The sequence below is a fragment of the Impatiens glandulifera genome, chromosome 3, assembly GCF_907164915.1.
Source record: "Impatiens glandulifera chromosome 3, dImpGla2.1, whole genome shotgun sequence".
In the NCBI taxonomy this organism is placed as follows: domain Eukaryota; kingdom Viridiplantae; phylum Streptophyta; class Magnoliopsida; order Ericales; family Balsaminaceae; genus Impatiens; species Impatiens glandulifera.
In genome coordinates, this window is record NC_061864.1 from 59,524,343 (window position 1) to 59,540,104 (window position 15,762).

The following is a 15,762-nucleotide window of genomic DNA, read 5'->3' on the forward strand; positions in this document are numbered from 1 at the left end:
AATAGCGTGCATGCTTTGCCTTTTGTACACATGACAAGCATGCATTAGGCGGTCACCTGTACCGTGAAGGTTGCTTGTGGACTTGGATAAAATCCGTAATCATTAGATTGCTGCATGCCTTATTTCAGATCCTTCTTCTGCATATTTCCAATGGATATTCATTATGTCATCTTCAGATTATTCATAGCTTTGAGTAATTTTACCGTTGGCTTTAGGATCTTTAATGCGTTGAGTCAGCCAGACATTGTCGGTTTGCAACTCTAGCCGGGCCTGAAGTTAGGTCGATCCGGGTTAATGCTGATGTGATTGAGCCGATTCGGTTTCTCCGAGATGATGGATTAGCTTAGGAATTTCGGTTTGGCCGGTTTGGTTGATCAATTTAGGATATCTATTTAGCCGGTCTTGTTGATGATGTTCCTGCACATATAATTAAGAATTGATTAAGCTCTTTGGATAGTTAATTTTCTTTTAATAAATTAACTATCTTGATTTTTCTAACAATTAATGAGATTGTTGGTTGGTAAGTGAGATGCTAAGAGTTTAGTATGTGGGTAAAAGGTCTATAATATGATGAGATGATTAGGTGAAAATGCTCAAAATGATAGTTTGATTATATGTTAGTTGGTTGAAATGAGATGGTAAGAAGTTAGTAATAAGAAGATGTTTGTGTGATATTTGATATTTAAATATGTGAATGAGATTGGTGGTTGGCCGAAATGAATGAGTGTGAGATTAGTAAAATGTGAGAGTTGTTGAAGAATAAGAGATAATGATAGTTAAATATGTATAAGATTGTTGCTTGCTCAAAGTGAGATGGTAAGAAGTCGGTAAAGAAAAAATGATTCGGTGATATTTAATAGTTAAATATGTGAATAAGATTATTTGTTGGCTAAAGTGAAGGAGTTCTAAATTCATAAAATATGAGAGTTCTATTGAGAATAAAAAATAATGATAGTTAAATATGTGAATGAAATTGTTGGTTGGTAAATGAGATGATAAGAGGTTGGTAAGTGGGTAAAATATATGTAATATGATGAGATGGTTGGATGACAAATGTTCGAAATAATAATTCGATTAGGGGAATAAGGGATATGTTGGTTGGCCGAAGTGAGGAGTCACGATATTAGTAATATGAGAGGTTTATCGAAAATAAAAGATAATGATAGTTAAATATGTGAATGAGATTATTGATTGACAGAAGTGAAAGAATCTGTGATTAGTAAAATATGAGAGTCCATTGAGAATAAAAAAAAATGATAGTTAAATATGTGAAGGAGATTATCGGTTGATCGAAGTGAGAAGTTGCGAGATTAGTAATATGAGAGATCTATCAAAAATAATAGATAATGATAGTTGTTGAAGTGAGGAAAGGTCAATAATATGAATGTGAGAAAGTTACAGTATTATTTGTTTATAATAATTGTAGCCCTAGGTCAAAGTGAGATGGTAAAAAGTTGGTAAATGGGTAAAATAGTCTATATTATAATGAGATGGTTGGATGAAAAATACTCGAAATGATAGTTTGATTACGATCAATGGATATGTTGGTTGGTTGAAGTTAGATGGTAAGAAGTCGGTAATGAGATGATGGTTATGTAATATTTGATAGTTAAATATGTGAATAAGATTGTTGGTTGGCCGAAGTGAATGAGTTTGGGATTAGTAAGATATGAAAGGTATTGAAGAATAAAAGATAGTGATAGTTAAATATGTGAATGAGATTGTTGGTTGATCGAAGTGAGATTGTAAGAAGTCAGTAAGAAGAAAAATGGTTGGGTAATATTTAATAGTTAAATATGTGAATAAGATTGTTGATTTATCAAAATGAATGAGTCTCGGATTAGTAAAATATGAGAGGTATTGAAGGATAAGAGATAATGATAGTTAAATATGTGAATGAGATTGTTGGTTGGTCGAAGTTAGATAGTAAAAAGTCGGTAAGAAGAAAATGGTTGAATAATATTTAATAGTTAAATATGTGAATGAGATTATTAATTGGCCAAAGTGAAGGAATCGTGAAGGAATCATAGATTCATAAAATATGAGAGTTCCATTGAGAATAAAAGATGATGATAGTTAAATATATTAATGAGATTGTTGTTTGGTAAGTGAGATGGTAAGAGTTTAGTAAGTGGGTAAAAGGTCTATAATATGATGAGATGATTAGGTGAAAAATTCTCAAAATGATAGTTCGATCATATGTTGGTTGGTCGAAATGAGATGGTAAGAAGTCGGTAATGAATATATAGTTGATTGTTTTGAAATTCAAATGATTTAGTCTTTTATATCAAAACCAATTTTGATCAATTTTAGCAATCATGCAAACAGAGTTAAGACATTTAGTTTTCCAGTCTACTTTATAAATATTTCATATCATGTGCTTGTTAACAAAGTGTTTCCCTATTGATTTTTAACTAAGCATGCTTGTTTGTAAAATTCGACATTATATCCTATGTTGGGTTGAAATTTTTAATTGATTTAAAAATAAATTAACAATTTTGATTTGATGATTGATGAAATAGTTTTTGGATAAAACTAAGTTCAATAATTGTTAGTCATATCAAATATATAAATATATATTTGGATATTAACATCTTAAGGGGTGTAGTGGTAAGCATGCCCACCTGTCATACAGGTGACTTGGGTTCGAATCCCACAAGGTGCAGAATTTATAATTAGAGTTTTGTTAATTTGCAGGCACAACTGAAAGTCAACGTGTAGTTAGACCGATTATATGGAAAATGTCTAATGTTAGACGTGGAGGTCTAACGCGTGGTTAAACGTGCAGTCTAACCAGTGGAGTTAGACGTGCAGTCTAATGGTTATTGGATAATTAGACGTGTAGTCTAACTCCTTCCTCCTTCAGATTAGTCTGAAGTAATTGTAATTAGACGCAAGTCTAATCTCATTAGACCAGGCGGTCTAATGGATTCTGCTCTAAGACGGAGATGTTTGATTTAATTAGATAAGGGCATCTAATAGACTGATCAGATGGGGGCGTCTAATCAGATGAACGACTAAGATGATCAGATAGACGTCTAAGTAGATGGACGACTAAGATGATCAGATGAGCCGTCTAAGAAGATGAACGGCCAAGATGGGGGCGTCTAATAGACTAATCAGATAGGGGCGTCTAATCAGATGAACGACTAAGATGATCAGATAGGCATCTAAAGGCAGATGCTCTTCTAGACAGCTGGCAGCAGAGTCTTTTAGGCAGCTGACAGCAGAGCTCAACAAATGAATAACCGCCACGTATGCCATAATTCAAATTGCATGTACTGCATTGTACTACCACGATCTTACGAATCTTTTTCTGCTATACTACCCAGTATCTCATGGATAGTACATCCAACGGAAAGATGACATGTGTCCAAAAGAAGGATTTGATCGTTGAAGCTTTTCAAGAATAAATTGCTGCCTAAGACAACGGACAAATTACTGGCTGAAAAATACAAGAAACAGAGAGAGAGTTGCTTCATTCATTTTTCTTTGAAGAAAGTTCCTGAAATCAAACATCTCACTTATCATCTAGCTGTGAATATATTGTATTACATACTGTCTTTTCTGTGAGAAAACTTCAGTATTGTAAGTTGAACAAAGGTTGTTTTGTTCAACAGAGAGTTATCTAGATTAGTGAACTGTTTTTGATTCAAAGAAGTATAGTGAATCCTTCTGGTGGTTGGAAGAAGGGGTGACATAGGTGAGTTTGTTCCGAACATCTATAAACAAATTTTTGTGTTTTTTACTTTCTGTCATTCATCTTTCATTGGTTCAAAGCTTCAAATCCGACGAACATTTTCGCACTTGAATTTGTTTCAAGAGTTCGAAAGATTTGCGAAGAATAGAAAGAGATATAAATCCCTAACAGGATTTTATTAAACCGCCGAAGTCGTCATCAATAGCCAGACCCCCGTCTCTATTGGTGTCGCCGATCCTATCATCCTATGTCACACATTTAACTAATTCTAAGCAGATTAAAACATAAATTTTCAATAAGTAATACGTTATTTATGGTCAGGTTATCATGGACAATCTAACCCTTTCCAACAGCCTTACCCTTAGAGTTGTCTCCGAAAATGATCTTTGAACCAAATTCTTTCACAATGTCGGTTAATAGCTTGCTGTTTCACGTCATATGACTTGAACACCCGATGTCCAACTACCATTCCGAGTCCTCTAGTCGCTTAATCTGTTTACCCTGTAAAATATAGTTATTTACACCTTTTGGTACCCAGATTTAATTAGGTCCACGGTTAATTAGTCCTTTGGGAATCCATACTCGAATCATTCGAATGAATCTCTCTGTTATGGTCTTAATAGTTCTACTTGTATCTGACTTGACATCTCTCTGTCTGCCTTTGAATACCTCATTGTATTGTGGTGATAATCTTTGATGGAACTTTTGTGACCTTTTTTCGTGTTCTTGCCTAACTAGTCGATTGACTCTCCTTCTCTCAGGGTTAAGCCATCGCGACTTGTCGGTTGGTCTTACATATGTTGGTTCCTTTACCAGTTTTGAGTCGTGACTTGCTTCATTGTCGGTTGATGTGTTCTTGACAAAGTTTATAAATGGAAGTTTGTCTTTATTGAGTTTCAACTCTTTGCGGTTAGAAGATCTAGAGTTATTTGGATTGTTGTTGTCATAGCCTATACCGAACTTGCAATTATAAGGTCTTTGATGACTCGTCATCTGGCTCACAGCATCTCTAGATTTCTTCTATGCAGCAATCACGTATTTTGTTCTTTCATTTTCTTCAGTTAACAATTGGACTGTCTCCTTGAGCTTCTCATTCTCAGAGGATAGTTCATTCGTTCCAACGGTTTGGTTGTTTAGCTAGGTTGGTACGAGATTAGACAGATTCCTATACTCAATGACCATGTCATTGAGTGTAGTAATGAAATCTTCTCAGGTGAATTCCTCATAGGCAAAGTCGAATACCTCTTCCTCGTTTTCCATAAGACATATGATTACTTGATCGTCACTGTCCGAATCGCTATGTGTCCACTACCTTCCACTATCGTCAGCTAGCAAAGCCTTTTGGATCTCCTTATGTTGACCGTTTGATTGTTGATCTTCCCTTTAATTCTGATCGGTTGACTTTCTATCGTCTCTTCTTGGCTTCCGGCATTCCGACTTGTAGTGACCTAAAGCATCACAATTAAAGCAAAAAACGTTAGTTGGTTCCACGGAGGTCACCAGAGCTCTGGTAGCTGTTGACGTTGAGGCTTCATTTTCATTTCTTGATTTCATTTCAAACTTATATGCCTTCAGATCTTCAAAGACATCATGCAACTTCATCTTATGAAGACCCTTTGATTCTCTCATCACCATGGTTTTGATATCCAAAGCGCTAGGAAGCGATATTAGAGCTTTGACAATCATATCTTTGTTGTCGTATTTCTTTCCAAGAAGTGAGAGTTCATTCACAATACTTGTGAAATGCTCACCAAATTCCTTTATTGTTTCTTCGAGGCGCATCTTGATATTTTCAAACTTTTGAGTAGGCACTATGATCTTGTTTTCCTTGGTTCGCTCGTTTCTTTCGTGAAGCTGGATGACTATCTCCCACACTTCTTTTACAGTAGTGCATCCTCAGATCTTGGCAAACGTGTTCCTGTCCAAGATTTTGTAGATGGCATTTCTACCGAAGATTTTGTAGATGGCATTTCTACCGAGATTGTCAAGGTTGTTCCTTCTTCTGTCCTCAGTTGTCCATTCGCTCTTATCCTTGTCAATCGTTATTGGATCATCAAAGATGATGAACATCATTTCATCGTCTATGGTGGTTAGGTGCATATGCATGCGTAGCTTCCAATCAATGAAGTCTTCGTTTTCGAGTAGTGGAGCCTTTTCGTTGTAAGACATGCTGATGTCTGGTTGCTTGAGTATAGAGATTAGCTACTCAAATTTACACTACTATTCCCTCAATCCCTCTAATTCGAATTCTCATTATTAACACCACCATTAAATTTGTACCATCATTCCCTCAATCCTTCTAATTCTCATTATTAACATCACCCTCAAATTTACACCATAATTTTATTATACAAACTCTAAAATTTACACCAAGTGAGACTCGAATCTTATTCTCGAGTTTGAAGTGTTAATCATTTAATCATTGGACCATTTGTGATTGTTAAGTTTAATTTATAATTTTATGTATGCATATATATTTAATCATTTGATTGAATAATAATAAAAAATATAATTAAATAAATAATATATATGTAGAGAGAATATATAAAAAGTAGTAATTTTTAATAAATTAGTTAGATATTTAGATTAAAATATTTTTAAAAATTTATATATAATTATATAATATAAAATAATTAATACAAATAAAATCATTATACTTTATTTATATATATATATATAATTTTGTTAGGATCGGGATCGCCGAAGGAGACTGGGGTTCTCGCTAAGGTGAACGCTTATACACACGTCGATTGATGATAACCCTATTAGAGGTTAATATCGGTCTCTATACTTCGCAAGTTGTTACAAACTATTGAACATAGTTCAAGTGCGGAAATATTCGTTTCAACTTGAAGCAACGAGTTCACGGTTTAGACAGCAATGAGGAAACATAAAGTGATAATAGGACACACCACAAGATTTATTGATGTTCGGAGATAAAACTCCTACGTCACCCCTTCTTCTCAAACCTTTGAGAATGATATTCACTAGAATATTCAGATCATTTACAATGCTTATGTCGAACACCCGAGGCTTATTTACTGCTCGTTTTCGATTTCTCAATAAAGTTTACTTTGTTGAATAGAAACAGATTCTGTCAACTTACAATACTCACTACTCACACAGAATAGATGAAATTGTAATACACTTTGAATTTCTAAGACACACTGAAACAAACGTGAGTAAGGTTGCAAGAGTTGAAAGCTTGAGAAAAAGGTTATCACGGGTTGTACAAAACGTTAGGAAAAGGTGTCTCTTCCGGTTGAGCTCTATTCTCTTAAATAGAAATATGACAACGATCATATTCTTTTTTTCAACGGATATATTTCCTTGATGGTACTTTGTTTCTTGAATCTGATTGGTTGAGGATCAGTAGAGTACAACTTTGGGATATCATTTGATCTTGTTTCATAATAAGTCAACATGGTATTAATTTGATTAATGATTTCCGAGGAACAGATGAGCATGCAGATTTGTCTTCTAATGATTTGGCTATCTGGGGTAATGTGATAGACAACTACTCCAAGTGGAATATATCGGACTTATACCAAAATAGTGGTCTGAGTTATTTTGGCAGGCTTCTGCTCCCAAGAAGGTTTCATCAGACTTGTATTAAAATGACAATAATACAATCTGGACATGTGAATGCTCCCTTCTGTAATTACCGAAATTGTTATGTATAACACTAAAAAGGAAACTATCGGCTACGCTTTGTATAAAGCTGTCTTAGCATAAAATTAGTTCCTCTTCTTGGATATAATCGGTCAAACTACCGATCAGATTATCGATTTCGCCTTTTGTTAATAGCCGGTCAAACTACCATTGGATGGATACCATTGTTGCGCCGTCTTTAGACTACTGGTCGGTCTACCGGTTACACTTCATGGATAGAAGACCGAAGATACTACTCATCAAACTAGATGAGCGGTAAAGCCAATTTCCATTACCGAACATATCCATTACCGGTTGCGCCTCTTTGATGGGTAACCGAATAGATAACCGGTTGCGCCGTCTTTGTAGAGCCGAAGATATAATATCAGTTTCGGTTTTTTGAATTTTGCATTCTGGTTTTTCTTTATTGTGCACAAAAATTAACTTGGTTAAGTTCTTTTAGATAATTAATTACTTACTAATTAATTATCTAATTTATCTAATAAATTTATTTGAAAAATTAAATTAAGAAAAAAAATTAAATAATAATATATCTAATAAATTTGGAGATAAGTAAAAAATATTCTAATTTAAATTAAAAAACATTAAAAAATTAATTTAATAAATATGGAGAGAAAATATGTTAATACAAATTATAGACAAATAATTAAATTAGATTAATTTATTTTTTTTAAATATATTATAAATTAATTTTTAATTAAATATATATATATATTTAATATATAATTATTAATATATATAATTATTTATTTATTGGAAAAAAATATAATTAAAAAGAAAAACAAAATTTTTGAAATTCTATTTATGAAGGGAAAATTACCTAGACGACCCTCTAATTACTCTGATCGCTAACTTTTAGCCCTCAAATTAATTTTTAAAACAGATTCACCTGTAACTTTTAAAAAGGTCACCAATGGCCTTTCGTTTAACTTTTTGGTTAAACATAACTAGTTAAACTTAAAATATTAATTTTTATATATTATATTTAATCATTAATATTTATATTTATATAATTATTAATTTTATATATATATATATATATATAGATGAAATGTATATATATCATTTTTTTATCTTTACATATCATTTCTCTAGGGAAGAGACAAAAGAAAGCGACGATTTCGGCCGTGGTTAATAAGTGAGTTATGATTGAGAGGAAATTCTATTTTAACGCGTTGTCGTACGCAGAATTAGGGATTTATAGAGGACTTGTTTAAGAGGAAAGAATGAGAAAGTGGAAGAGAACGAGAAGATGTGAGATTAATGGAGAGAATAAAGTCGCCAATGGACGTGAATCCATTTTTTTATTGGCGTTTTGGTTTCTTTGAAAAATCTGCGATTTTAGAGGAAGAGAAAGAAAAAACCAATTTCAAACCTACCTGAATCTCGGCGGGACAGGACATAGCGGATCAGTGCCGCGTCATTTCTTTTCTCATATTTTATCTATATATATAAATAAAAGTGGAAAAAATTAAATTAATTTTGGGACAAATATGTATAGATAAAAAAATAAATGATTATATATATATATATATATATATATATATATATATATATATATATATATATATATATATATATATATATATAAGAGATTTAATAATTATATAAATATAAAAATTAATGATAAATATATATATATATATAAGTGATTTTATTAATGATTTTTCATAACTAATTATTTATTTATTATATATATATATATCAATTAACTTAGCGAATTTAAATTTAAATGAATCAACTCGATATATTTTGTTTAAAAATAATCAAATTATTCACCAACAGCATCCTGCTAATTCTTGCAAATCTAGATATATAGATAATAAAGTATAAAAGGTTCTCTCATAAAAGGAAAGAATGTCAATTTTATCATTGAACTATAACGAAATATTCATGTATATCACTAACTAATTTTTGTTCGTTCATATCACTGTATTTGAACTTAATAATATTCATCTATATCACTAGTTAACAAAAACATCAAAGTCCATTCAATTTTCCGTTAAATGATGACATGTGTGGTTGACATGTCATTTTTTTAAAAATTAATATATATTAAATTTTTATTCATAATTTCTAAATAATAAATTTATTATATTTTCAGAAGTATTAACCAAACAATTTAGACATTTTAAAAGATGACATGTCAATTACATGTGTTATCATTTAACGAAAAACTTAACGGGTTTGGATGTTTTTATTCAACAGTGACATAGATTAACATTAAACTCAACTATAGTAGTATGAACGAACAAAAATTAATTGATATACGTGAATATTCAGTTGTGATATAAGTGAATATTCTGTTATAGTTAATCATAAAATTGACATTCTGAACTACGAAAAAGTAAAAAAAGAGTGACATTCTTAACTAAAAAAAGTTAAAAAAAGAAAGGAGAAGGGGTGTCACAATAAAAGAGTTCCTCAGAAACAATACCATCAACATCTGCAAGCAATTGAAACACACAGTATATATAAGTCATTATCCATTTGATGCAAAGAGAAAAAAAAATGAAGGATGCGGCCACCTGCCGTTGCTCATCTCACTTAGCTGTAAGCCCACAAGCAATTCGAATATCCCATGTCCATGCAAACATGAAACATGGCATCAAAACTGCATGCAATCATCATCCAATACTCCCCCTCCCCCTTATAAATTCCCCATCTCTCTTCCCTTAATTCTCATCCAACAATTAATACTCAGAGAGCGCCATGAACACTTCACTGCTCTCTCTCTCCTTCCTCCTCATCATCTTCTTGGGCACTGTCTCCGCCAGGAGCAGGGGACAGTCTGAACATGGCTTTAGCCAAGAAGACCAGGCACAGTGCCAACTTCAGAGGCTCAATGCCCAAGAACCCACATTTAGAATCCAGGCCGAGGCCGGCGAGTCCCAGATCTGGGACTGGAAGGATGATCAGTTCCGCTGCGCCGGAGTTGTCGCCGCCAGGCATACTATTAACCCACGTGGACTCTTCCTGCCTTCCTACTCCAACGCCCCTCTCCTCATGTACATTGTAAAAGGTAACGGTATGTCTGGAGTTTTGATGCCTGGATGCCCAGAGACATTCCAATCATCTCAGGAATCCCAGCAGCAGGATGATGAGAAATCCACTAGGTTCCACGACCAGCACCAAAAGATCCGACGATTCCGACAAGGAGACGTCATTGCCATCGGCGCCGGCTGGACCCACTGGTGCTACAACGACGGTAACGAGGATGTGGTAGCCATAGTCGTTGAGGATACCGGCAATAACCTAAATCAGCTCGACCAAAACCCACGCGTAAGACAGACGTCGGACAGAACATAATTTATTCTAGATAGATAAAAATTAATTAGTATATCTATGTATGTATGTATGCAGAAATTCTTCCTCGCTGGAAACCCACAACAAGGATTCGGAGGGGCAGAACAACAGGGGAGAGAAAAATACTACCAGGCCCACCAGAAAGGCGAGAAGCAGAACGCCGGCAACGTCTTCCATGGAATCGAGGAGGAACTTCTGGTTCAGATTTTCGGAATAGACAGAGAGACAGCCAGGAAGCTTCGCGGAGAAGACGATAAGAGAGGTCACATTGTCCGCGTGGAACAGGGCTTTCAAGTCATCAGCCCACCATCGAGGAGGGAGGAGCAAGAAAGAAGATTCGACAACAACGGCTTGGAAGAAACCGTTTGCTCTACCAAGTTAATCGAGAACATCAACGACCCTTCCCGCGCCGATATCTTCAACCCACAGGCCGGCAGGTTCAATACCCTAACCAGCTACGACCTACCCATTCTCAAATCCTTGAAATTAAGCGCAGAGAGAGGGGTTCTTTACAGGGTAAGTATACTATTTATTTATTTATTTATTGAATCGCCTAAACTAAACTAAATGATAAATCTAACTATTTGACTACAACAGAACGCACTGGTGAGTCCTCACTATAAGCTAAACGCACACAGCATTCTATACTGTACGAGAGGAGACGCTAAGATTCAGATAACTGACCAGAGCGGCAGCTGCGTGTTCGATGAGGTGGTCCGTGAAGGACAGATGGTGGTGGTCCCGCAGAACTTCGTGATGGTTAAAGAAGCCGGTGAACAGGGATTCGAATGGGTTGCCTTCAGGACCAATGACGTCGCCATGCAAGGAACCCTAGCAGGACGGACGTCGGCCCTTCGCGGCCTTCCCGCCGACGTGATTGCGGCTTCTTACCGAGTTTCAAGGGAACAAGCCATGAGGTTGAAGACCAACCGGGAGGAGACTTTGATGTTTGAGTCCAGGTCCCGTTCCCCCAGAGTGGCGGCGGCTTAATTAAATCCTAGTACTTAAAACTACCAAATAAATAATATAGATCGAGCCCATAAAAGGATTTTCAGCATTATTTTTCAATTTTAGCTTCCTTTTTATGAGATGAGATATATGTCATTGAACTAGATGATAAATAACACTTTGAAGAGAAGAGGTAATAATTTGCTCTTAAGATTACTTGTTGTTTTTGTCTTTCTCAGCTGCATACAACTCATCTGTCTCTTCCTATAACCCTTATTAATTAGCATGACAGAATATATAATGACATGTTATGATTGATGAAAGATTTCCCATTTTAGAATATTATAAAGTAAGACATTAATCCAGTTTAGATCCGAAATTTAAATTTATTTTCGAGAAGCCGCTTCACTTCATTTTACATTACCAGCTGTAAAAATCATAATTATGTTTTTACATGTGTTTTACAATATAAAACTGAATAAAGTTTGACGGTAAAACTGAACAAAGTATCATTTTGACTATTTAAATAAAATATACTAATTATTTTATTTATAAATTTATTTGTAATATATTTAAATTATTTTTTTGAATTATTTTATAATTTATATAATTATATATATATATATGTAAACATATTAAAAATAATTCTATATAAGATATTTAAATAAATTTGTAAAAAAAATATTTTAAAAAACGGTTATTTCGGGTCCCGAAATAGTTCTTCGGGTCCAGAAATAGTTCTTCGGGTACTAAAACGGTCATTTCGGGACCAAAATTTCTTTCTTCCCGAAATAACCATTTCGGGACTCGTGATGACCTTTTCGGGACATTTTTAAGATTTTCTTTCTCCTACCCATATGACGTGCCACATTTATTAGTTGAATTACTTTCGTTGATTTTTTTTTGTTGAGTTTATAATTTTTCTTTATTTAAATAATTGAAATAAAATAAATATAATAATAAATAAATAATGTATTAATCAAATTTATAATCTGAGTTGGACTACCTAAAATTGGAGAATAAAAGAAATATAAAGAGTTTTGATTGCTGAATGGGCTGAAAATTAAAAAAAAAAACTGGGAAAAAAGGAAAAGCCCATAGCTTGTTGATCTTATCATAGAATCCACTCTACCCTACAAGTGGGTACCCACTTATAGTGAACTTATTAGTAATCATTGTATTTCCTAATATTGGTAGACTATTTTTTTTCAATAATATAAAAATACTTCTAATTTCATAATAAAATTACAACAAACACTGATTTAATGACCAATTAAAAAATCTCTTAACCAAACCAGGTCCACTAGGGTTCCTCAAAAAGAAATAATTTGAATACATTCCAATCTTCTTCCCGTTTGAGACGCGGCGCCGCTCTACTTCGCTTCATTCTCTCATCGATTTTCCTCCTTGTTCATCTTGGTACCAACCCATCCTCGTTGGAAAGTCTAACTACATTAGGTAAGTGTCGTACTTTCCGATATTGATTTTCTCTTCCATTTTTGTTTGATTTTGAACAGATTAAACGATTTAATACTTTTTTTGGATAAAATCTCTTTACGTTTCTTTTGTAGTGTGAATCGCATCGATTTTTAATAGAATTTGTGAGAATAAAAATGTATGAATGTAACCCATCAGACATTTTGACTATGTTTATGTTTAGTAACAAATTGAGTCCTCTAAATAAATCATGGTCCTAACTAAACAAATAAAGATTTAGAGTTTATATAACAATTGAAAATAGTCTAAGGACTTATTTATGAGTTTACTTATTTATAGTCGTTAATCGTTATAGTTAATCTAATATTCAAATACTCTTTTTTTTCTTATGAACATGAATAACAGACTATAATCCATTTTCCGAAGAACAACCAGAAGAACAAATTTCCATAATGGCTTAAAATGATCCGTAAGTTTTTCTCTTTCCGTTTCTAAGGTTAGAATTTCTGATGTTTGATGGTTCATTCATTATTCTACTGTTTCTTTCAGATACCTCGACGAGAATAGAGTGCCATTGATGGATGTCAATGACACAGGTGTGAAGTCTGAGAATACATTTGGCTTACAATGATCCGTAAGTTGTGCTCTTTCTGTTTCTAAGGTTAGAATTTCTGATGTTTGATGGTTCATTCATTATTGTACTGTTTCTTTCAGGTACCTCGACGAGAATAGAGTGCCATTGATGGATGTCAATGACACAAGTGTGAAGTTTGATCATGAGAATACATTTGGTTATTTCAACTGCGGTGAAGACGATGGTATCGATGAAGACGGAGTTTCCAAATCGAGGACACTGAGGAGGGAGTCTGATAATGATGGCGCCTATAAGAGAGAATCGATGGCTAAGGATTATGGTGGTGAAGGAAGTAGAAAATCAGACAAAAGAGATAGGCATGGCAACAACAAGGTAAGGGAACAAGCCCGAGATCAAGCAAATGCAACTACTGATTCTGAGATATTGTTTACTGTCTACTATAGGTTTCTTGATTTTTTTATTGGTAATTGATTGATAGAAATTATTAACTTAACACTTCTAATGGAAGAAAGTCGAAGTGGAAAAGAAAGTCATTGTTAGTGGTTTCTTCTTTCTTTTTGCTCATGATGTTGTGAGGCCTAGTGAGCCCATGTCTCGATCAAAACATATATCAGTAAACATAATCTAACAATCACCACCTTAACACATACGAAGTATGTCAAAAGAAAATTTTATCTTAAAAAATAGACAACTTAACTGTCTCCATCTCTTAGGAGTCTTTTAGGAAGTCTAATATCACACATGGACTTATATATAGCAATATGATATTGTGGTGTAATAGGTGAAATATCTGACAACTCTGATTTAGTTAACGACACTATCACATGTTCAGATTTCGATCTAATTTCAAACTCTACATGTTTGCTAGATTTTTACCGAATCTTATCTCGAGAAGTGTTAGATTCTTGCTCAATTTTATCACAAGAAGATATAAGTGCACATCAAAAATAATATTTTGACTAATTATTACTTTTATGGTTTAAGAATACCTTAGTTTATATTCCTTTACTGATGAACATACATTTCATAGATTGAGCCTCCAATTTTCATTCATCAACGTGAGCATACACAAAACAACCAAAAATTCTCAAATCAGAAAAATTATAAAATATAATTGTTTTTTAGATGCAGTTTACTAGTAAGACTTTTTTTCATACAAATCTATTTTAGTTTCAGAAATAACCCAACATCACTCGTCTTCTTCAAAACATACTATAAAATATTATTCGAGAGATGAAGATGTATATAAGACATAGCCATGTGATCCATCCTCTTTTCTCTTCTATTGTCCACGAACTGAACATCTTATCAAACCCTAATCAAGTCTTGTCCAAATTCATATGAGCGAGTAGAGCTCGTATCTTTACCTGCCATAAAGAAAATTTCATTTTTTTTTGTTGGAGTTTATTCACAGCGGAATTCTCATTTATGAGTCATTGTCATATTGTTATAAGGAGGTGTAGATAACTTTCCATTTTCTTTTACATTGTCAAGTTATGACAAGTATTTGGAGTATTTTGTTAAATTTGACTAAAATCAAATGGATTATGAGGGACTTTGAAATTAATCATGTAAAAATAATTAATTTTAGTTTTAATAATCTTGGGACCAAATAATAATTTGGCTAAAACTCAGTTTAAATTAATCAAACATAACTAATTTAAAAAATTATTTATTTGAAAATAGAGTTGCCAAATGATTTTAGAAAATCAGTAAAATATATGTGTATAAACGTACTTTATACTAGAGTTTCTATAAGGGGTTTGGTTTCTTGTTACGCTCGAGAAAGAGCTTTTGCGCTTTGTCATCCGAGCCCGTCATAGGACGGTTTTATTTTATTAAAATAAAGTCGGGCTATTATAAGATTTATTTCCTTTAATTCGTAGTCCGAGTGTCCTAAACAATGATAGATTTAAATTATGTAAATAATAGTAAGAAATTATTTTAAATGGCGTACCTACGACTACGTTGATATAAAACAGAGTACAAAACCTTACAAAATATCAGAAAAGTGTTAGAATTTTAAAAAATTCCAAATGGGTCCTTATCCAAAATATTTTTTAGAAAATATCCCGAAAATATTTAAAGGTCATTTTTTAACTTT

General features: G+C 33.4%; 1 protein-coding gene across 1 annotated transcript; it reads left to right on the top strand.

Moving 5' to 3' along the window:
- The first annotated feature begins 10,069 nt into the window (after window positions 1-10,069).
- On the top strand, window positions 10,070-14,129 carry LOC124930510 (11S globulin seed storage protein Ana o 2.0101-like). Its single transcript, XM_047470845.1, has 5 exons — window positions 10,070-10,654; window positions 10,736-11,194; window positions 11,276-11,637; window positions 13,613-13,666; window positions 13,778-14,129. Exons 1-5 carry the CDS (start codon window positions 10,085-10,087, stop codon window positions 14,127-14,129), a joined length of 1,797 nt encoding a protein of 598 aa, XP_047326801.1. The 5' UTR covers window positions 10,070-10,084.
- The last annotated feature ends 1,633 nt before the right edge of the window (window positions 14,130-15,762 follow it).